We start from the raw sequence: 20,987 nt of genomic DNA, 5'->3' as shown, positions 1-20,987 counted from the left end.
GCTGGGATTACCTTGGGGGGGGCGTTCTAAGAGGTGAGGGGATGGCAGGGGGGTCACTGGAGGGGTAAGTGTGTATTGGACTTTGAAAAGATCATCAGTTTGGGGGAGTCTATTAGTTGATTTTGCATAGATGTGCAATAAATTGCTGCTGTTTGCGTTGGGTTTTTGTCTTCCCTGGTTGGGTCTGCTGTTCTGAATAATGCTTCTTATGGGGTGGGGGGCACAGGGGGAGGAGTTTATGGGACCAAGGGGGCAGGCCCCAAAACAGTCTGGGAACAGATGTTTCCTGGAGTGTGGAATTAGCAGAGATGGCAAAACTGGCAGCCCTGATAAGAAACATCTCTAGTCTGTTTACGAAGTTACTTTCCAAAGTGAAGTACGCAGCGGAGTTTGAAGTTTAAGCGGAGAAAAATAGCAGAACATATTAATAAACCTGTTAAAAGAGGATGAAGATGGATTTGGTGGAATTGCAAAATGCAGTTGTCCGAAATGTGTATTGCAAACATCGTTGGTGGGTGAGCGGGAATTCATTAGTATTGTGGAATTTGGGATAACGGATGGGTGGCAAAACGTAACTTTTAAGGTTGAAATAAAATAAAATATTATACCCCCCCCCCCCCAAAAAAAGATGCTGCAGTGGAACTCATCCGGAACCGCTGCTCCCCATAGCCAGATCAGCCCCACACCGAGAGCAGAGGGGCAGGGAGGGCTGGGTGCCCTGAGCCTTCGTGGGCACCTTGGGGGGCTGGCAGGGGCTGGCATGTGAATTTGGGTTTGGGAAAGAGCCAAGGAGGCTGCTCAGATTCTTCCGCAGCAATTCATGCCCACTTGCAGGGGTGCCACTGTGGGTCAGATGTGGGTGAGATCTTGTTCCTAGCCTGGCAGGGGGCCGGGGGGGGTTGTCTTCCGCCTGGGAAGGGCTGATTCCCTCTCCGCCTTTCGTCCCTTTAGCTGCAATTCCTTTATGGTGGGGGGTTGGGCGCCAGAGGGGTCGCATCCTGTGGCCCTTTGGCATTCCCAGGCAGAGGGCGGACCACAACCATTGTGTGTGGGGGACACACACCCATTTCCAGAGTTCTTCCCCCGTTGTGTTGGAGGTGCCCAGACTGGAGGCCTCTGTTGCATTCGGCTCCTGATTCATAGAGTTGGAAGGGACCCCCAGGGTCATCCAGTCTGACCCCCGCAATGCAGGAATCTCGGCTCAAGCATCCCTGACAGATGGCCCTCCAACCTCCAAGGAAGGAGAGAGCACCCGAGGGAGACTGTTCCATTGCGAAACAGCTATTACTGTCAGAAAGTTCTTCCTAATAATATAATAATAATAATAAATTTTTATTTATACCCCACCCTCACCGGCCAAAGCCAGGCTAAGGGCAGCTAACACCAATAAAATCACAGTAAAATCTGGCGGTTCCCTCATTGCGAGAAGTGAGGTTGCAGGGAACCAGGCAGAGGGCCTTCTTGGTAGTGGCGCCCGCCCTGTGGAACGCCCTCCCACCAGATGTGAAGGAAATAAGCAGCTATCTTATCTTTAAAAGACATCTGAAGGCAGCCCTGTTTAGGGAAGTTTTTAATACTTAATGCTGTACTGTTTTTAACACTCGATTGGGAGCTGCCCAGAGTGGCTGGGGAAACTCAGCCAGATAGGCGGGGTATAAATAATAAATTATTATTATTATTATTATTATTATTATTATTATTGGGGGAAAGGGGGGGAGAAAGGGGAAAAAAACCTAATTTAAAATACAGGTTAAAATGCAATTTAAAATGTTTGAATCTCCTTTTTCTTGTAGTTTGAATCTTTTGGTTTGGGTCCCAGTTTCGGGACTAATCTCTTTGAAGCAGCAGATTCAATTGCCTCCTCCCCACCTTGCCCCCACCCCCCATTGCACCTCGTGCTGCGCCGAGGCCTGTTTCTTCTCCCACCCCACAGCTGTTTGCCCTGCCAACGGGTGCTGAGGGTGGGGGTCTCTGAGCCAGGTGGGGACCTTTCCTTCTGTGAGTGGCCCTGGCCCCCCCAGCTCACCCAGAGCCAAGGCTGTGGCTTGTTAATGATCCCCCCCCAGGCCCGCGAGGGGCTCTCCCTGACCCAGTGTGTGAGCGCCTCTGGGTCCGGGGCTCGCCCTCTGACCGCCTCCTCTCTTCTGGCCCTTGCAGGTGGCAGGGAAACCAGGACGGCTTCATCTGCAAAGGGGGGCCCTCGGCGTGCCAGCTCTCCCGCTCCCCCCGAAGCCTTTTGCACCTTGAGCCCCCCAAGGGGACCCGCCTCCCCCCTGCCGCTTCGCTCGCCATGCCGTCCAATGGGGCCGTCGACACCAGAAGCCCCTCCGCCGACCGGGAGTCAGCCGACGCTCACAAGGTAAGCGGGGGGGGGCGCAGCGGGGGCACGCTGTGATTGGGAAGGATGGCAGCAGGGCCAGTAACAGCCTGCGGGAGAGCTCAGTCCATGGATCTCAAGGTCACGGGTTCGAGCCCCACGTTGGGCAAAAGTATTCCTGCATTGGGGGGGTTGGAGTGGATGACCCTTGGGTGTCCCTTCCAATGCCAATTGCACCTGTGGAAAGTTTGTGCTGCATGGCCTTCCCCAGGGCCAGGGCCTTTTCAGTGATGGCTCCGACCTGGTGGAATGCTCTGGCCCAGGAGACCAGGGCCCTGCAGGATTTAACCTCCTTCCGCTGGGCCTGTAAGACAGAGCTATTCCACCAGGCTTTCAATTTGAACTCAGCCTGATCTTTTATTTCCCTTCTCTTCCCTCCCCTTTTATGAAGATCACACGCTCTGAGACCCCACATATAAATCTCCCCTGGCCTCCTCGCTGGCCCAAGTAGGACCAATTCAGCCAGCTAGCCCTGGGGATTATCTAATTGATTTTTGAATTTTATTGTTATTCATGTTTTTATACTGTATTTTATGCTGCTTTTATAATTAAGTGTTTTAAATTTGTTGTTAGCTGCCCTGAGCCCGGTTTTTGAACCGGGAAGGGCAGGGTATAAATAATTTATTATCATTACTATTATTATTATTATTATTATGGGCTGGTATGGAGGGGTCTTCTCTGTCTTCTCCAGCATCGGGTTTAACCCAGCTCTGGTTTTGGGGGTGGGAGCGTCTGCGTTACGTTGGGGGTGGACTAGATGACCCTCAGGTGGTTTCCAGCTCCTTTGATTCTTTGATAATGAGATGGGCAGCATTGCATTCTGTGGGGCAGAGGAGCAGCCTGCGCTTGGGGGGCGGCAGAGGCGGAGGAAGAGAGAGCATTATGGCATGGGCTTTGCTTTGGTTCTCAAACTTAATCTGTTCCAGAAGTCTGTTCCAAAACTAAAGTGTTCCAAAACCAAGGCAGTCTTTCCCATAGAAAGGAAGGCAAAACAGATCATTCCATTCCAGACTTTTAAAAACAACCACTAAAACAGCAATTTAACCTGGATTTTAGTATCTAACAAGAGCATCGATCCACAAAATGAAAGAAATAATCAATGTACTGTACTATAAAATAAATAAAACCGTATTGTAGATGATAAAAATAAAAATTAAAAATTTGTCATACCTGCACTGATGATAGTCATTGTTTGGATGGGGGGCTTTTATCCATTTCCGCAGTCACACAATCAATCAATCAATCAATCAGTAGCTGAACTGGGATCCACACAGCCACATAAACAAATTAACCGGAATAGCCTCAAAACAAGAAACGCAAAATAAATAGCAAAAACAAAAGCACCAAATATAAGCTCCAAATATCACCTCAAAACACTGCAATCGGAAACGGAAGACTTGAATTACAAGGGGGACGCAAATTAGCAGCGCAACAGGAAACACAGGGGGATGCAAAACAGAGCACGTTTGGCTTCCGAAAAAAAGTTCGAAAACCGGACTTTTTTTTGCAGCGTTTGGGTTGTTTGTGAACTAAGTTGTTCGTGATCTAAGCTGTTCGAGAACCAAGGTACCACTGTAATGCCGAGCCAAAAGTGTGTGGGTGACCTCAGAGGTGGAAGGGACCCCTAGGGCACATCTAGTCCAGCCCTCTGCAGGGAGCCCCTGGGGCAGGTTGCCAGAGAGATGGTCCTCTGCACATGCTCTGTTCTCTCATGAGAGGCAGGCAAAGGCCTGGGTCAGGGGGCTGGTAGCCTGTGGGTGTTAGAAGAAGCCTCGGCTGAGTTCTCAGAAAGGCCCAGGGAGGGGGAAGAAGGACGGATGCCTTTTATTTCTGTGACACTTTCCATTCACACGAATCCCAAAGCGTCTTGCAAACATCGTTAAGTACAGCATAAACCGTACGCTATAATTAACAACACATCAAAAAAGCAGTTACAATTTTTGAAACACTTTTGGCAAACCGGCAACTAAAAATACTGTGTTTTATTTCATACAATTTATATACTACTGATTGGTTAAAAGGGGGGGGGGAGAGGACCCAAAAACCTCCAAGTGGTTTAAAGAAAGCATTAACATTATCAATAAACCTTTCTCTCTCCCTCTTTTTTGAATTTGCATTTTATTTATTTGTTAACATTTTTATATTACATTGGTAAACGTTGTCATATTACATTACAGGACTTACTATAATATAATTTCCAACATGTATACAAAAATGATATACAAATTTGATATACCTAGAAAGAAAATGAAACAAAAAAGAAAGAACAAGGAGAAAAAACAAAAACAAATCCCCCCCAATAAACCTTTCTCAAAGTTAAATTAAAATAACAATGGACTAGAAACGGACGATAACGCTCATCCTCTTCCTGAATGTCTGGACGGGCTTGTCTAAACACGAATGCTTTTAGCAGGTGCCAAACACAGGGTGGCAAAGGCTCAAGTGGCGGGGAGTTCCAAAGGGGAGATGCTGCCACACAGGAAGATCTGTGTATTTACAAATGCAGAAGGGGGTATTATGTGCCAGTTTGGAATGGGATAATGTTTGGAGGGGAGACCAGAGAGAGGCAAAGTTGTCATGCGCATGGGGGGGGGGATGGAATGCAGGTGAGGCGTTCCAGGATCAAGGAAACCGGAGCAAGAGAAAGAGACCTGTTTTTGCACCGGAGGGCTGGGAGCCAGCTGGCACAGCCTGGCTCATGCCAGGACTGACTCAGGGTTGCTCTGCTGTGCCCTGAGGGTGCTGAGTTCCAGAGCCGCTCTCCATTGAGCTGTGCGTTATGTGTCCGTGGGGTTTTCCCTACGGCTCGGTTCACGGCTTCCAGCTCTCTTGCAGCCCCCACACCTGGAAAGCCCTAAAGGGGCAGCATTGAGGCGCTGCTGCTGCTGCTGAGGACCATCCGGGGGCTGGCACTCACCCCGCAAGTCTGCCACTTGCGCTGTTCTGTCACCCTGGCGCAGGGAGGCTCCAGGGCTCGTGCAGAGGGCTCCCTGCGGGCTTTCACCTGGCCCTCCCTCCCCTGTTCTGCGCCACAGTCTCTCGGGCGCCTTTCCCAGGTGACACCTGAAACGGGGTTTTGTGTTTCCACTGCATGTGTGCGCCGGTGTGCGCCCCCCCGCGCATTCTCCCTCTCTGAGCACAGCAGAACGTGCGCACATCCAGGTGGAAGATTCAGGACAGAGGAAAGAGAGAACTTTTCCCCGCACTGCATAGTTGGAACTGTGGAACTCCCCGCCACAGGGCCTCGAGGGCTTGAAAAGAGGATGAGCGGTATCGATGGCCCCTAGACAGGATGGCAATACCTCTGGAAACCACATGAGAGGAGAGTGATTCTCTTTTGCCCCCCCCCAGCTCCTGCCCCCAGGCTGCCCCAGAGGCATTCCAGTATCCTAGGCTCCTGCCGGCTGTTTCCGTCACTTGCTGCCTGCTGCGCAGCCCTGTTTCTGCAGGAGAATCCAGCCCACAGAGGGAGGGGGGGCTGTTCCCCTGCGCCCCCCCCCAACAAGGGAGTTTTCCCTGGAGTTGTTTGGCAGGAGCAGCAGGAGGGAGGCGGGTTGGAGAGGCCCCCGGGGGCTTTGCAGGCAGCCAGGTGGCTTGCCGCACCTGAGGCACAGGTGGAGCAACTTGATTTATAGTGGGGCGGACCCGATCCGAGCCGGACGGAGGGAGGAGCCTCCCTGCACAGGGGAAAAGTTGTTTCCTGACTTTGCCCTGGGATCACATAGCAACCCGCCTGCTTGTTTGTCGGCCGGGCCTTCAGGCTGCGTCTTCTCCGCCAAGGAAGCGTCTTCTCTTCCTGTCCATCTTCTAGGGCAGCTGTCAATCTCGAGAGAGAAGGGAGGGCACCTTTGGGGGTCAAGTCAAACTGCTGCGTTAGCAGGCGCCACAAGCCTGGGCAGCGTGTCTGGAGTTCCTGGGGCTGCCCAGGCGACAAGACCCTCCCTGTCGGCCTCACTGGTGGGGGGTCCAAAGGAAAGCAGAGCAAGATGTTGGGCACCAGTTTTAATAATAATAATAATAATAATAATAATAATAATAATAATAATAATAATTATTTATTATTCATACCCCATCCATCTGGCTGGGTTTCCCCAGCCTCTCTGGGCGGCTTCCAACTAAACATTAAAATACAATAATTCACCAGCTATTAAAAGCTTCCCTAAACAGGGCTGCCTTCAGATGTCTTCAAAATGTTAGATAGTTGTTTATGTCTTTGACATCTGGTGGGAGGGCGTTCCACAGGGTGGGTGCCACTACCGAGAAGGCCCTCTCCCTGGTTCCCTGTAACCTCACATCTCTCAGTGAGGGAACCGCCAGAAGGCCCTCGGCGCTGGACCTCAATGTCCGGGCAGAACGATGGGGGTGGAGACGCTCCTTCAGGTATACTGGGCTGAGGCCATTTAGGGCTTTAAAGGTCAGCGCCAACACTTTAAATTGTGCTCGGAAACGGACTAGGAGCCAATGCAGATGTCTCAGGACTGGTGTTGTGTGGTCCCGGCGGCCACTCCCAGTCACCAGTCCAGCTGCCGCATTCTGGATTAACTGCAGTTTCCGGGTCACCTTCAAAGGTAGCCCCACGTAGAACGCATTGCAGTAGTCCAAGCGGGAGATAACTAGAGCATGCACCACTCTGGCAAGACAGTCTGCAGGCAGGGAGGGTCTCATCCTGCGTACCAGACAGCTGCCCTGGACACAGAATTAACCTGCGCCTCCATGGACAGCTGTGAGTCCAGAATGACTCCCAGGCTGCGCACCTGGTCCTTCAGGGGCACAGTTACCCTCTGTGCTGCTCAAATGAGGACTTTCCTCCATCTGTCCTGAATCTCCCAACATCCGTAGGTCTTGGTTTACAATTTCTGAAATTAGGCCTGGCGTGATTCCTTTCCAGCCTTTCAACTACTTGTCATTGTGCATCTCGGGGGGGGGGGGGGGAGCCCTGCTGCTGCTGCTGTGGCCCTTGGGCCCTTCCCACAAGCAGGGGGGGACTGTAGGAGAGGAGGACTGGGTGAGCCCCCCTTTGGTCTGATCCAGCAGCCAGGCTCTCCGGACGTCCTGATATTCCTTCCTGTTTTATGGAGGGATGAAAGGAGAGGTGGAGGTGGTGGTTTTGGTGGTGATGGAGAAAGATTCGTCTGAGGTCGTGCAGAGAGTCTCTGGCCAAAGTTGACGGAGGAGTCGTTGGGCCCAGTGCACAGCCGCTTCCTACGCTCCTCTCTGCCTCGACTGTGCGGCTGTTGTGCGGGTTTTAAGTTGTGAGGGTCCCTTCTCTGACTTGCGCAGCTCCACGCACGTATCCATGGTCCCAAACGATGCCTTAGGCCCCAAGACCTCAAGCTTTCATCTGGTGAACTTTCGGGAGATTTCTGTGTCAGAGTTGGAAGGGACCCCTAGCGGTCATCTAGTCCAACCCCCTTGCCAAGAGAAGAGGGGCTTTGGCGTCCTGGCTGCCCATGGAGGCATTTTAGGCCCTTTGAATGTGCAGCAGAGCCAGTGCGCAGGGAACTGGGCGGTTTTGAAGATCCACTTTGAAAGCCCCAACACTCTCTGAGCAAGCCTTCAGCCTACACCAAACTCTTCATCTGGATAATAGGTCTTTGGAGCAAAAACCCCAAAGAGAAGCGGGGTTTGGGGACAGTTTAGGGTGCTGGCTGTGCTTTGGCCACTTCAGGGCAAAGAGGCAGGAAGGCTTTTTTGATTTGTTGTGCTCAGCATCCTCATTGGGCCAAGGAAGGCTGCCTTGCAAACTCCACAGGTCTCTTGGGCACAACTTCTCCTTCCCCTGGCAAGGATGGGAGTCAGGTGTGGGTCGGTTAGTTTCTTGTTTCTGTTGGGGGTTGTCGCCATGCTGGGAAGGGGCTCAGCCCCTGTTCCCTTCCTGGGTGCAGCAGGGTGGGACCCTGGATGTTTGTTCTGCAGGTTCATTCAGGGGTCACATTCATTATACTAATCTGCACAAAATATGCTCTTTTAAAACACACCATGTGCTGGTTTCTTGGTGTGGGGGTGGGAATGACAAATGCATTAAACCCCTTCGGCTTCAGAACTATATTTTCTCACACACAGTAAATAAAAACAAGCATTTCAAAACATTCTTTCAAAAAGCAGTTGAGACAGTCATTACAGTGGTACCGCTAGCTGCGGACACAATCCATTCTGTGGTGCCATTCGTACCCCAAAAAGTCTGCAACTAGAGTGGTGCTTCTGCGCAAGCGCGGAGCGCAATAGAGCGTTTCTGCTCATGTGCAAAGTGCGCAGAACTCTTCTGTGCACGTGCAAAGCGCGCAGAACGCTTCTGCACATGCGGCAAAACTGTTTGCCGCATTCGCAAGCCGAAAAGACGCAACATGAACCTAACTCAACACGAGGTATGACTGTATAGCAGTGCGCTAGCAAGAGCTGAGAAAAACATGATTTGAATCAAATTCCTTCATTGGCATGAGCTGGACTAGATGATCCTTGGTGGTCCCTTTGAACTCTACAGTTCTGTGATTCCATGAAAAACCTGCCCTTTGTTGGTCTTTCTAGTTGGTGCCAGCTGAATGTCTTTTCCCTCCTCTGATCTTGTGAATAGTGCAGTTTCACCATTTAGACTGTTACCTCTTCACACTCTCTGCCCCCTCCAAAAAAGCCCCTGGGGTGGCAGGATAAGTGTGCCTCTGTGTGCCCTTGTGTGCCCCTGAGTGCCCCCTTGCTGACCCACAAGCTCACCTGGGGTGATCTCTCTTTTCCTTTTTTTAAAAAATATTTTTATTCAATTTTTTTCAAAAGTAACAAAAATAAAAACAAACAATAACAAATACAACAGCAACAGCAAACAAAAGAAAAATATACACAAAAACAATATCAAATCCATAAAATGGGATTCTGTGAGTCCTGTGACACCCCCGTTGCTTAATTTTTTTTTCCAACTGCATATCATTTCCATTGCAAATTATTTTTTACCTCAAACTTCCTATACTATCTCTAAAATTACAAGTGTTCTTAAAATCCTGCCAATGTATTAACCTTTTTACAGTTCTTTTGCAGGTACGTCATTTGAACATTTCCCGTTCTTTTTTAAAATTTCTTGTCATCTTGATTTCTGAGCTTTCCAGTTACAGTCCATACCTCGGGTTACAGACGCTTCAGGTTGTGTTTTTTCAGGTTACGGACCTGCCGAAACCTGGAAGTACCAGAACGGGTTACTTGCAGGTTTTGGGGGTCGCGCGTGTGCAGAAGCGCTAAATCGTGCTTTGCACAGAAGCACCGAATCGCAACCCGTGCATGCGCAGACGCGCCGCTTTGGGTTGTCAACACTGTGGGTTGTGAAGGTGCATCTTGCACGGATCACGTTCGCAACCCGAGCGTCCACTGTAGTTTCACCATTTCAGCATAGTCCATTAACTTGGTTTGCCACTCTTCTCTGGTCGGAACGGCTTCCTCTTTGCATCTTTGGGCTAACAGTATCTGGGCATGAACAATTTCTTCTGGTCTTTTGGAATCTCCGCTCCTACCTTTGGTGACCTCTCTCTCTCTTCCTCCCTCCCTCTCTCCAGCAGGGTGAAGAGGACCCTGATGAGAACCGCAGCAAGGCAGAGAGGCCAGACGCAGGGATCCCCGCCAGGAAAGCAGGCCGTCCCGGAAGGAAGCGCAGGCAGCCCGTGGTGAGTGGGGGCCCAGGGTGACCAGGCACAGATGCACCTCTTGCGCTTGCGGGTTCCCATAAATGCCGGCCGGGGCTGGCAGAAGGCTCTGTGGAGCAGGTTTTGTGTGCCTCCTCTTGAGGAAGGATCCAGGAGGTGGCATTGGCCGAGTTACACAGCAGGGGAGCTGGGAGCATTTCATCTCCCAGTTCTGAGAGCAGCGGGGCATCAGGGCTCCTCAGAGTAGACCCGTGGTCTCGGCTGGTGTGGAAACCAGGCCACGGAAGGAAGGAAGAGAAAGTCCTGCATTCTTGGGCCTCTCCGAGAGCCGCAGTTCCACACGTGCGCCCACAAAGCGCACCCTCCCCTGCTGCAAAGAATACTGCTCCCGGCAACATCCCTCTCTGGAAGCGTGGGCATGCGCAGACATGCCCGTCACCTCTGGCAAAGCGCACAAATGCTCCTGTGAATCCGTTCCTCCAGGAGATGTGGAAGGAGCAGTTTTGGACGCCTCGGCTGCTTTGAGTGAAGGAGCTTCACATTCTTAGGCTCGTAAACTGGAGTTCAGGAGAGGCGCCGTCTGCGAGACGCTTTCCCGTAGACACCGCCAGGCGCACGGGATTCCGCTGCTGCCCGATGGTTTCCTCGCTGGGCAAAGTTAGAAAAGCCCCTTTTGACCCACACAATCTCCCCAGGGGGATTCCCTTTGTAAGAGGAACGGCTGGAAGACCCCCTTCTCCCCCCCCCCCGAAGAAGTCCAAGTGCTCTTTCGGAAGTTAGGCTGGCGTCTCCCGAGGACGGAGCCTTCTCAGTGCTGGCCCCCCTGGCTGTGGAAATGGCCCTGGGGATTTCTTTTGCCAGATGGGACGGGGATTCTTCTGTTGCAGTTCCTGCCTTTCAGAGGGCTGGACTAGGTGACTCGTGGGGGCCCCTTTGAACGCTGTGCTTCTCGGTGTCTCATCCGTCTGCAGCAGAGGGTTCCCAGGGGCCAAATCTATCCAGCTTTACGTCCTACATTAAATCAGCGTTTGTTTTGCATGCGCTTTTAACTGAAATGTGCTTGACACTGGCTGCTCCTTCTCGGTTTCATTGCGGTTCTTGATGGCTTGTGTTGTCGCCTGCTGTTCGTTGTTTGATTTCTCGTATTGATTTTATGTGTGTGTGTATTTGAAGCCATGTCTGTGTGTTTTAATCTCTGTACGTTGCTTTCCAAATTGCAATGAGCTGGCTGACTTGAGGGGCCATTGAAGGAGGGGGGAGAAGCCTGAGGGGTCAGTAGCAATTGCTTTTGCTCGCTTGTTGGAAGTGCTTTGGAATCGTGTGAACTGGTTTTTTAAAAATGTACCTGGCTAAATGGGGGAAGGCTGGATGTGCTAAGGATGGAATTTTCCCCCTGTTTAAACAAAGATTCTATTTTTATTTATTTTATTTTATTTTTAACATCTTTATTGAAAATTCAAGAAGTACATAATTATATGTGCACTGAACATGGTGAGAATAAATAAAAGATAGAAAGAAGGAGAAGCAGAACCCGTGTAGAAGGGGAAATAAAGTGGGGAGGGAGAAAAACTCAAAACTGTGTAATTTACAGAGTTGTTATTGTACTTCACCAGATCTTAACCTATTACAGTGTTTGTAAGAATGGATTCCAAATACATTGAATTTGTCCATGGCAAACCTGCGTTTATTTGCAAGTTGTTCATATGTTGTGAGTTTGTATACGTCTTCAACCCTGTCGCAGAAGGGAGCTGCATTTTAATTTTTCCAGTTCATCAGTCTCCATCTTATTGCCATGGTAAAGGCACAGGAGAGTCCACTTCTATTGTCCTTTTGCAGGGTACCATGTGCTGGCTATATAATTCAAGAGGATGTTTTGCTCTGTCAATGTAAGGTTATTCCGTACAGCTCTGTTGATAGTATGAGTTACCTTCTGCCACAAACCTTTCAATATAGGACAATGAAAAAAACATGTGTTTTAGAGAAGCATCATCCCTGTTGCATCTCTGGCAGTTAGATACCTGAGGTAGACCTTTTTTAAAACAAATGTAATGGGGTGCAGTATATTCTAAATATTATGAGCCTCCATTTAAGGTCCAGAGACACCCTTCTTATAGCAGTTAAGACGTGATGAGCCTTTGGACAGCAGAACGGTCTCCCTCGGGAGATGGTGGACTCTCTTTCCCTGGAGGTTTTTAGCAGAGGTTGGGTGGCCATCTGAGATTCCTGCATCTCAGGGGGTTGGACTGGATGACCTTGGGGGGGCTCCTTCCAGCTTTGCAGTTCTCTGGTTCTCTTTCTCTTGCACTGCCTATGGGAGATCTTCCTCTGTTTCTCCCTTGTGGGGTCTCTGCTTTGGGTCCTGCCAAACACCCCAGACCTTTATTGGCCGTGGGGGAGGCCTAGGTCCTGGTTAAGCACCCACAACAGGTGGGGTGCCCAGCCCCTCCTCCTGCCACTCTTTTTTCCATATAATTTTTATTGAGTTTTCAGATTTAATTACATCTCATTTCACAAATCTATAACATAAAGCATTGCTCACACAGAGCATCGACTTCCCCCCTCTTTCTGACTTCCAAACATTTTTTACTAAACTCTCACATTTCTATAACCACTTTTTTACCTTTATTATGATAATTACCTCCTTATATGTAAATCAGATCCTTATTTTCACATTACAAAACGTTTTCAAGTGTTTGCAATTTTCTTTCATATAAAATATAGATTTGCTCCAGTCCTTTTGAAACAGTTCGTCTCACCGATTCTGGATGTTCCCCGTCAGCTTTGCCATCTCCGCATATTCTACCATCTTTATCTGCTAATCTTCCAATGTAGGAAGTTCCTGCTGCTTCCATTTCTGGGCCAGGAGTATTCTTGCAGCCGTTGTGGCGTACATAAACAAATTTACATCTCTGCATTTCCTCTCCGATTAACCCTAACAAAAATGCCTCTGGTTTTTTTTTATTAAAATTGTCTTGCCCCTCGTAGTGATCTCCACGGGGCGGGGTCTCTGTGAGCCCCTGATGCAGCTGAGCACTGTTGGGGGGCCATGGGAACGCCTCTTCCTCCTCCTGGCTGTGGGGCTCCTTCCTTGCCCCCCCCTTCAGCTCTGCCCCCTTGCCTTGTGGAGCTGCAACCTGATTCTTGGCTGCGTCTGCTGCCAGGGCAAGCGAGGAGCAGAGTTGGCCCCCAGCCACACGCCTGGGAAGGGCTGTTCCCCCAGCGCTGCTGCCTGCTTCCTGAAATTGGATCGGGCCCGGCAGGGCAAGGGGTCTACCCGGTGCAGGCAGGCAGGCAGGCCAGGTTGCTTGGAGGGCTGCTGGATGGCAGCCAGGCTTCTGTCTCGCTGCCGCCAAAGTGGGGGCCCAGCAACAGAAAGGTTGCAGCTGCTTGGCTGAGTCCCCAAAATCCTCGTGGAGTTAAAGGGCCAGCGCTCTCTGCTGCGGGTGATGCGTGGGGAGGGAGGGAGGCCAAGAGTGGGGTGTGCACGCTCAGCCCCCTCTGTGGAGCTGGCCTGCCCTGCCCCACATTCTTGTATAAAACAGCCAGACACAGCCCGCGGTTGGGGCGTGTGCTTGTGGCTTTGTGCGTGTGGAATTTTATTTTATGGCCTTTATCAATGCCAAGGAGCTCAAAGTGGTTCCCCCTTCCTAGTTTTCTCTCCGTGCAACAACCTGCCTGTGAGGTAGGCTTGGAAGCAGCGGCTGGCCCAACGTCAGAGCCCATGAACTTCACAGAGTGCATTTGGACCTGGTCTCAAGTAGAGACATCACCTTGCCAACAAAGGTCCGTATAGTTCAAGCTATGGTTTTCCCAGTAGTGATGTATGGAAGTGAGAGCTGGACCATAAAGAAGGCTGATCGCCGAAGAATTGATGCTTTTGAATTCTGGTGCTGGAGGAGACTCTGGAGAGTCCCATGGACTGCAAGAAGATCAAACCTCTCCATTCTGAAGGAAATCAGCCCTGAGTGCTCACTGGAAGGACAGATTGTGAAGCTGAGGCTCCAGTACTTTGGCCACCTCATGAGAAGAGAAGACTCCCTGGAAAAGACCCTGATGTTGGGAAAGATGGAGGGCACAAGGGGAAGGGGACGACAGAAGACGAGATGGTGGGACAGTGTTCTGGAAGCTACCAGCATGAGTTTGACCAAACTGCGGGAGGCAGTGGAAGACAGGAGTGCCTGGCGTGCTCTGGTCCAGGGGGTCACGAAGAGGCGGACACGAGTAAATGACTAAACAACAACAACTCTCCCAGGGACTAAACCCCCGCGAGAACCCAGAAACCCGCTTTGAATTACCAGGCAGCTGGACTCATTTCAGCCAAGGGAGGTCCTGTGGAACTTCTAGCAGTTTTGTGGCAGCAGCCACTTAGAAAGGAAGAGATGGATACTTGAGCAGTAGCCATTAACCACGACAGCCAGTAGCTTAACTCTCATGGTTAGAGGCTGGGGGACAATCACGTGGTAGGGATTAATGCAGCCTTGCATTTAAGCACTCGCCTGGTCGCCAGAGGCGAGCAGAAGTGGCAGGCAGGTGACCACACGGAATGCCACGTAGGCAAGTGAGCGACTGGACTGGCAGCCCTGTTTAGGGAAGCTTTTAATGCTTGAAGCATTACTGTATTTTAATATTTTGTTGGAGGCTGCCCAGAGTGGCTGGGGAAGCCCAGCCAGATGGGCAGGGTATAAATAATTTATTATTATTATTATTATTATTATTATTATTATTATTATTACCTAGGAATCTAGATAGATGACCTCCTGTTCTTATGAATTGGGTTTCCTTGCCTGCCGTCTCCAAAGACGGTTTGGTTCAGTGGCTGCTGGGGGCGGGGGGGCAGATGGGATCCTGCTCTGCTGTGGTCTCCCTGCGTGACATCCCTGTCTCACTTCACTTCCCCACCTGTAAAATGGGAACAGGGTGGAGCTTCCTTAGTCATGTGGCTGCCTTGGGGGCGGCAGTCTCTGTCGGGCTTTTTGCAGCACCAACCAGACCAGCAAACTCTGCCCCTGCCACGCCCAAATGTGGGTCTCCCCACAATTTCTGCTTCTGGTGAGAGGAGGGGGGGGGAAACCCTTGGTGCTCCCCCATGCAGAGAGCACTTTCTGAAATGGCGCCTCTGTGCTTCCTTGCCACAGATGCGAAGTTGCGCAGCCGCTGCAGCCTCCTCTGCGTTGCACACGCTGAATTTGCAGGAGGCCCTGCGCATGGGTCACATCCCTCCTGGTGCTCAGCCTGCGCAAGGCAAGGAGGTCAGTTCCTGGGCAGAGCGGAAAGGGGAAGGAAGGAAGGAAGGAAGAGTTGTGGGCCACAAGTGCGTGATTTACAGCCGCAGAGGGTGGTGACTATTCACCATCACAATATGGGAGAGCTATGAACTCCCCTGTTGTGGGTCCCTTGGGTCAGCCTGGAATTCTCCCTGCTCTGCCCTTCCCCAGGTGTCCCTTGCGGAAGAGAGTGGGGCCGGCCCCACTTTGCATGCCGCTCTGTGTGGGTGGGTCGAGGGTGCTATTTTGGGAGAGCCCGTCCTCGCGGGAACATGGGCCTCCAGGAAGCAGGAGGAAGCCCTGTTCTCCCTCCCTCTGCGCCACGTGCAGAAAAGCGAGTGGGTGGCTCCGTGGGGCAGGGCGACGGCTTCCGTGGGGCTGGGTCAGCCCAGAGGCCCGTCTGCTCCAACCAGATTCTTCTTCACTGCGTTATTCCTGGCGGTAGGATTTGGAGAGTTGCCTTTTTTAAAACCTGCCATTTCTGAATAGCTCTCTCTCTGATCCTTACGACAACTTTGCAAGGTAGGCCAGTGCTATCTCTCTTGTGCAGGCAGGACCGGGTTCACGGCTGATTGTGGGGTTTGGGGTCCGTTAACCGCTGGGCTGCATGTGCCCAGTTGATTCTGCGGTTGGCATTTGGGTGAAGGGCCTGACTTAGCCCTTGGACGGTTGTGACAGCCGACTCATTGAAAGCCAGCTTTCGGTTTGCTGGGTGATAAGATGGGCTGCTCCTAGAATCCCAGAATTGAAAGGGACCCCGAGGGTCATCTAGTCCAGCCCCCTTGTTGCAGGAATCTCTAGTGAAGCATCCCTGACATATGACCGTGTTAAAAAATTTCCAGTGTAGGAAAGTCCGCCACCCTTAATAGTAGATTGTTGGCAGGTGCCTCACAGAGGGGGCAAAGTTCCCGTTGGGAGGACTAATAACTGGGTCTGTTGCTATAGCAACTGTCAATGCCCCCCAATTCAGCCAGGAAGTCCGTTCTGTTGTGTTTGGATCTGGCTGCATCTTAGATGGGGTGCTCATCCAGTGAGCAAGAACGAGGACAAGGCTCTGAGGTGGCGCCGCTGTTGATGCTCCCCCCCAAATAAAAAAAGTCTGCTATGATACTCACCTACTTCTTGCCTCGTGTCGCCCTAGGAGAGTGGGAAAAGAGAGAGATGCTGCTGTTTTGTACCTCTGGATTAACTTGACCTCACCTGTGGGAGAAGCGTGTGTGTGTGTGTGTGTTAATAATAATAATAATAATAATAATAATAATAATAATAATAATTTATTATTTATACCCCGCCCATCTGGCTGGGCCTCCCCAGCCACTCTGGGCGGCTTCCATAGAAACCAAAAATACAGTAAAATATCACACGTTAAAAACTTCCCTGAACAGGGCTGCCTTAAGATGTCTTCTGAATGTCAGGTAGTTGTTTATCGCTTTGACATCTGCTGGAAGGGCGTTCCACAGGGTGGGGGCCACTACCGAGAAGGCCCTCTGCCTGGTTCCCTGTAACTTTGCTTCTCGCAGGGAGGGAACCGCCAGAAAGCCCTCGGCGCTGGACCTCAGCGTCCGGGCAGAATGATGGGGGTGGAGACGCTCCTTCAGGTATACTGGACTGAGGCCGTTTAGGGCTTGAAAGGTCAGCACCAACACTTTGAATTGTGCTCAGAAACGTACTGAGAGCCAATGTAGGTCTTTCAAGACCGGTGTTATATGGTCTCGGCAGCCGCCCCCAGTCACCAGTCTAGCTGCCGCCTTCTGGATTAGTTGTAGTTTCCAAGTCACCTTCAAAGGTAGCCCCACATAGAGTGCATTGCAGTAGTCCAAGCGGGAGATAACCAGAGCATGCGCCACTCTGGCGAGACAGTCCGCAGGCAGATAGGGTCTCAGCCTACGTACCAGATGGAGCTGGTAAACAGCTGCCCTGGACACAGATTTGACCTGTGCCTCCATGGACAGCTGTGAGTCCAAAATGACTCCCAGGCTGCGCACCTGGTCCTTCAGGGGCACAGTTGCCCCATTCAGGACCAGGGAATCCTCCACACCTGCCTGCCCCCTGTCCCCCAAAAACAGTACTTCTGTCTTGTCAGGATTCAACCTCAATCTGTTAGCCGCCATCCATCCTCCATCCTTCTGTGTATGCAATCATAATCTTGAGTCGCTGTTGGCAGGCAACCCCACTTTTGGGGTGCCCTGTTCCCTCAAACAACCACTTTCCGCCAGATGCAGAGGGCAGGATTCTCCCCACTTTGCTTTTTGCCCTGGAAAGCTGCCTTTTGGCTGGGAAGGAAGGGGATCCAGGATGCCTCCCTCTGTTGCCAAGGCAACCAGGCTGATGAGGATGGGGGTGATGCTCGTGGTCCTTGCCTTCCCTTCCTGGTGGCCAATGGAGCCTCCAGTGCAGCAACAGAAAGCTGGGAGCTGCCAACCTTGTTGCCTTGGCAACAGGCATCCCTTCTTCTCCCTCTTTTGTTTGCCCGCAGTGATGTTGCCTTGTGGCCCACTCAGATTGGCTACCTGACTCCGTGGAGGGGCTGCCTTCATGCTGTGGCCCCTGACTGGCTACAATCACGGGGGGGGGGAGAGGAAAAACTGGTACCCGGAATAAAAAAAAGCTGGTACCCAGAGTTGTGTGTCTGCCTGAGGAGCACAGGACTGCTGCAGCCCTTCCCAAAAAGCCGCAGTGGTGATGCTCTGCCTGAGTGATCAAAATCCCAGTTTCTGGAAGCCACAGGAGAGCAGAGTTTTGCTCTTGTGCTCGAATCCTGCTCACGGGTTTCCTCAAATGGGCGTCTGCGAGAACAGGATGCTGCACTAGGTGGGCCTGATCCAGCAGACCCCGTTATGTTCTTGAAGAGGCTTCGGATGTCTGGCTATGCCGCTCAGACCAGGCCTCTGAGTGGTGCCAGCCTTGCCAGTCTTTGGGTCCATCCTGGAAAGGCCATTTGAAGCATCCCCCCCCCCGCTGAAGCCCATTTGGCACCGGGGGGGGGGGCAGAGACTTTGGCCGCACCAAATGGCTTATTGCCTCGTAAGGTCAACCCGCCTGGAATCAAAGGGAAGTGAATTTAAGAGCAGGAGGCATATGGCTGTGGGTGAAAAGAGGTATCAAAGGGCCCCCCAAGAACATTGCCTGTTAACATGTTCCTTTCCTGTCTCACTTGGGTGCCAGTCCTGGGGGGGGGGGCGCTGTGGGCCAGCCGAAGGGATGCCCTGTCCCTTTCTCTTCCCCCTTGTCCGCATCTCTGCACTTGCAATGGAACCAGATTTATTTCTTCCTCCGCCGCTGAGGCAAGGCCTGCAAATCCCGATCAGTTTCTTCATGGGGGTGCCAACTGGGGGCTGTCCAGCAGCTTGTGGGGAAAGGGAGAAAAGGGGGGCAGGAAAGAGTTTCAGAGACAAATGAGCAGCAAAGAAGATTCTTCTCACCTGAGCTCTGCTTCAGCCAAAAACCTGATTTAAAGAAGTCAGTTTGGGACAAGTGGCGTAACTTCTTTGTGGAAGGCAAGTGTGCTCTTCTTAACAACATCACAGCGGAGAGGACTCCTCGAGAGTTGCTGGCTGTGGGCTTCTGTCCCGAACCCACAGAGCTCTCCTCCCCCTTCCATTCTCACAACAGCCTTGCGAGGTAGTTTGGCGGATGAGAAATGAGGACTGGCCCCAGATCATCCAGTCAGCTTCCTGGTGGGGTCGGGATTCGAACCCTGCTCTCCCAGGCCCCGGCCCACCCTCTGATGGTCACACCACACTGGGGGGGGGGGTAAGGACATCTCGTCAAGCATCCTCTTCCTGGCAGGTGCTTGTGGGAAGCGAGTTTTGCAGATGGTTTTGTGCCTGTGTGTAGAAAAGCTCCCCAAACATCTTTGGCCAGCGGCCTCAGTCACCTCGGAAGGTGCTGGACTCACCTTCATTTGAATTTTTTAACCTGTTGGGGATTCTTCAGTTGCAATTCCTGCCTTCCAGGGGATTGGACTCGATGACCCTGGGGGTCTACCCTATAATTCTCTGATTCTATAAATGCCCCTATTTCCCCATGCGCAGTGATGGCTCTGCCGAAAAGTTGTTGTCTCTCCCGCAAATCTCTTGGCTGCATTTGTTTTAAGGTTAGGTAGAAAACGTCATAAACGTTTGGAGAAGATTGGAAAACGTTTATTGAATATACGGGGGGGGGGGATTTGCGCACACCTGAAAACGTTGGCAGCATTCAGATAAATTCAACTGTTCAAATAAGTTTTGGTGGATGCAATAATGGAATGGTTTCGTTTTTGTAAAATATGCGGGGATTTGTGATACGCAAAATGAACCGTGGAAAGAGAAGAAGGGAAGTCATATTTTGAGAATGTTTAAATGAGTATTTATATTGTAAAACGGAAAAGTTAACAAAAAAATTGTGTGTGTGTGTGTGTGTGTGTGTGTGTGTGTGTGTATTTGTGTGTATGAAAACACCATACACCTGAAGTGCATTTTTCAAAAAAAGGAAATGTGAATTTTAAGAATTCTCACCTACAGCAACTTGCTACTTCTCTGGTTCCTGTTTGCCTGAAGTTGGCTCCCCCCCTCCCTCCCAGGCTGTCAGTCAAGGGTCATTCCTTTCGAGGGTCTTGGACGATGCCCCTCCCTGCCCCAGGACCCCTCCCTCGACCCAGAGGGTGCGAAGCGTCTCACGCCCTCTCCCCGCTTTTGTCTCGCCTTTTTCCCTTCCAGGTGGAGAGCGCAGAAGCCCCCAAAGACACAGCCTCAGCGCCCAAGTGCCCCCCGCCTGCCCACAACACCAGCCCCGTGGAGCAAGTGCCCAATGGAGATGTGGGGACGGGCAGCCCCGAGAACAGCGGCAGCACCACCACCGACCTGAAGGGCCGGCAGCCCAGCGAGGACGAGGCCAGCAGCCTCCCGGAGGGCGAGGTGGGGGGGCGGGCCTTGGAGAACGGCCGCTGCACCCCAAAGGACAGCCCCGACCCCCCTGCCAGCGAAGGTGAGCTGGGGACGTGGGAAGGGTCTTCGGTTGGGGCTCTTGCCCCACTGCAAGTGAGGGGCAGGGGGTGACTAGTAGGTGTAGGGGGGAGGGCAGGCTCTGGGGGGGGTGGAAATGAGGCTCATCCAAGGGGTCACTTACCTTTAAGGAACCTCACAGTTGCCCCCTTTCCACATTCAGCCCAAACATAACATTTCTTCCCGAAGGAAACAGTGCTGCAACCTTGCAAACGATTTCCGTCTGTGGGCAGGGCTGATTGGCTAGCACCGGTGACATCTCCAATATCCATCAGATCCTGGAGCAGTTTTGCAATTATAACCCCCCTCCCCCAGCATCCTTTACTGTAAGGCGCAAAATGAACATGCATGTGCTTTAAGAAATCACTTTATAGTGGTGCGGCGCCGGAGAGGGGCAGGCCTGAGGCTGCAGATGGCATTCGATTCACTGAGTCTGCATCTGTTTCTCGTATGCGGAATCTGGGTTTGCTCTGCTTCCCCTTTGGGAGTCCCTTGAAGGCTGTGCCCACTTTCCTTCTCAGTTGCTCAGACCAGGGAGGGTGGCCTAGAATCATAGAATTGGAAGGGGACCCCAAAGGTCATCCAGCCCAGCCCCCTGGAATGCAGGAATTCTGACTTGGGCGTTCATGTAGCTCTGCCTTCACCAACCTGGTGCCCTGTTGGCCCCTGCCAGCCTGGCCGTGTAGCGAAAGCCACAGACCAAAAGATCTGGAGGGCACAAGTTTGGCAAAGGTTGCCTCCT

General features: G+C 51.6%; 1 protein-coding gene and 1 long non-coding RNA gene across 5 annotated transcripts in view; one reads left to right on the top strand and one right to left on the bottom strand.

Annotated features, from left to right (window-relative positions):
- The window catches only part of LOC307212024, a 448,212-nt gene that overhangs the window by 303,390 nt on the left and 123,835 nt on the right, over positions 1-20,987 (bottom strand). The window lies entirely within an intron of this gene.
- The window catches only part of DNMT3A (DNA methyltransferase 3 alpha), an 84,667-nt gene that overhangs the window by 11,855 nt on the left and 51,825 nt on the right, over positions 1-20,987 (top strand). For 3 of the 4 annotated variants that reach the window (XM_079968564.1, XM_079968562.1, XM_079968561.1), the window contains exons 2-4: positions 2,158-2,359; positions 9,913-10,020; positions 19,961-20,228. In XM_079968564.1, coding sequence (XP_079824690.1) covers positions 2,291-2,359; positions 9,913-10,020; positions 19,961-20,228 — 445 coding nt within the window. In that variant the 5' untranslated portion in view covers positions 2,158-2,290. The remainder of the gene's footprint in view (positions 1-2,157; positions 2,360-9,912; positions 10,021-19,960; positions 20,229-20,987) is intronic. The other variant, XM_079968563.1, reaches the window with a different exon arrangement.

The sequence above is a fragment of the Podarcis cretensis genome (assembly GCF_951804945.1).
Source record: "Podarcis cretensis genome assembly, chromosome: 3".
Classification (NCBI taxonomy): domain Eukaryota; kingdom Metazoa; phylum Chordata; class Lepidosauria; order Squamata; family Lacertidae; genus Podarcis; species Podarcis cretensis.
This window is presented reverse-complemented; position numbering and strand designations above follow the sequence as displayed.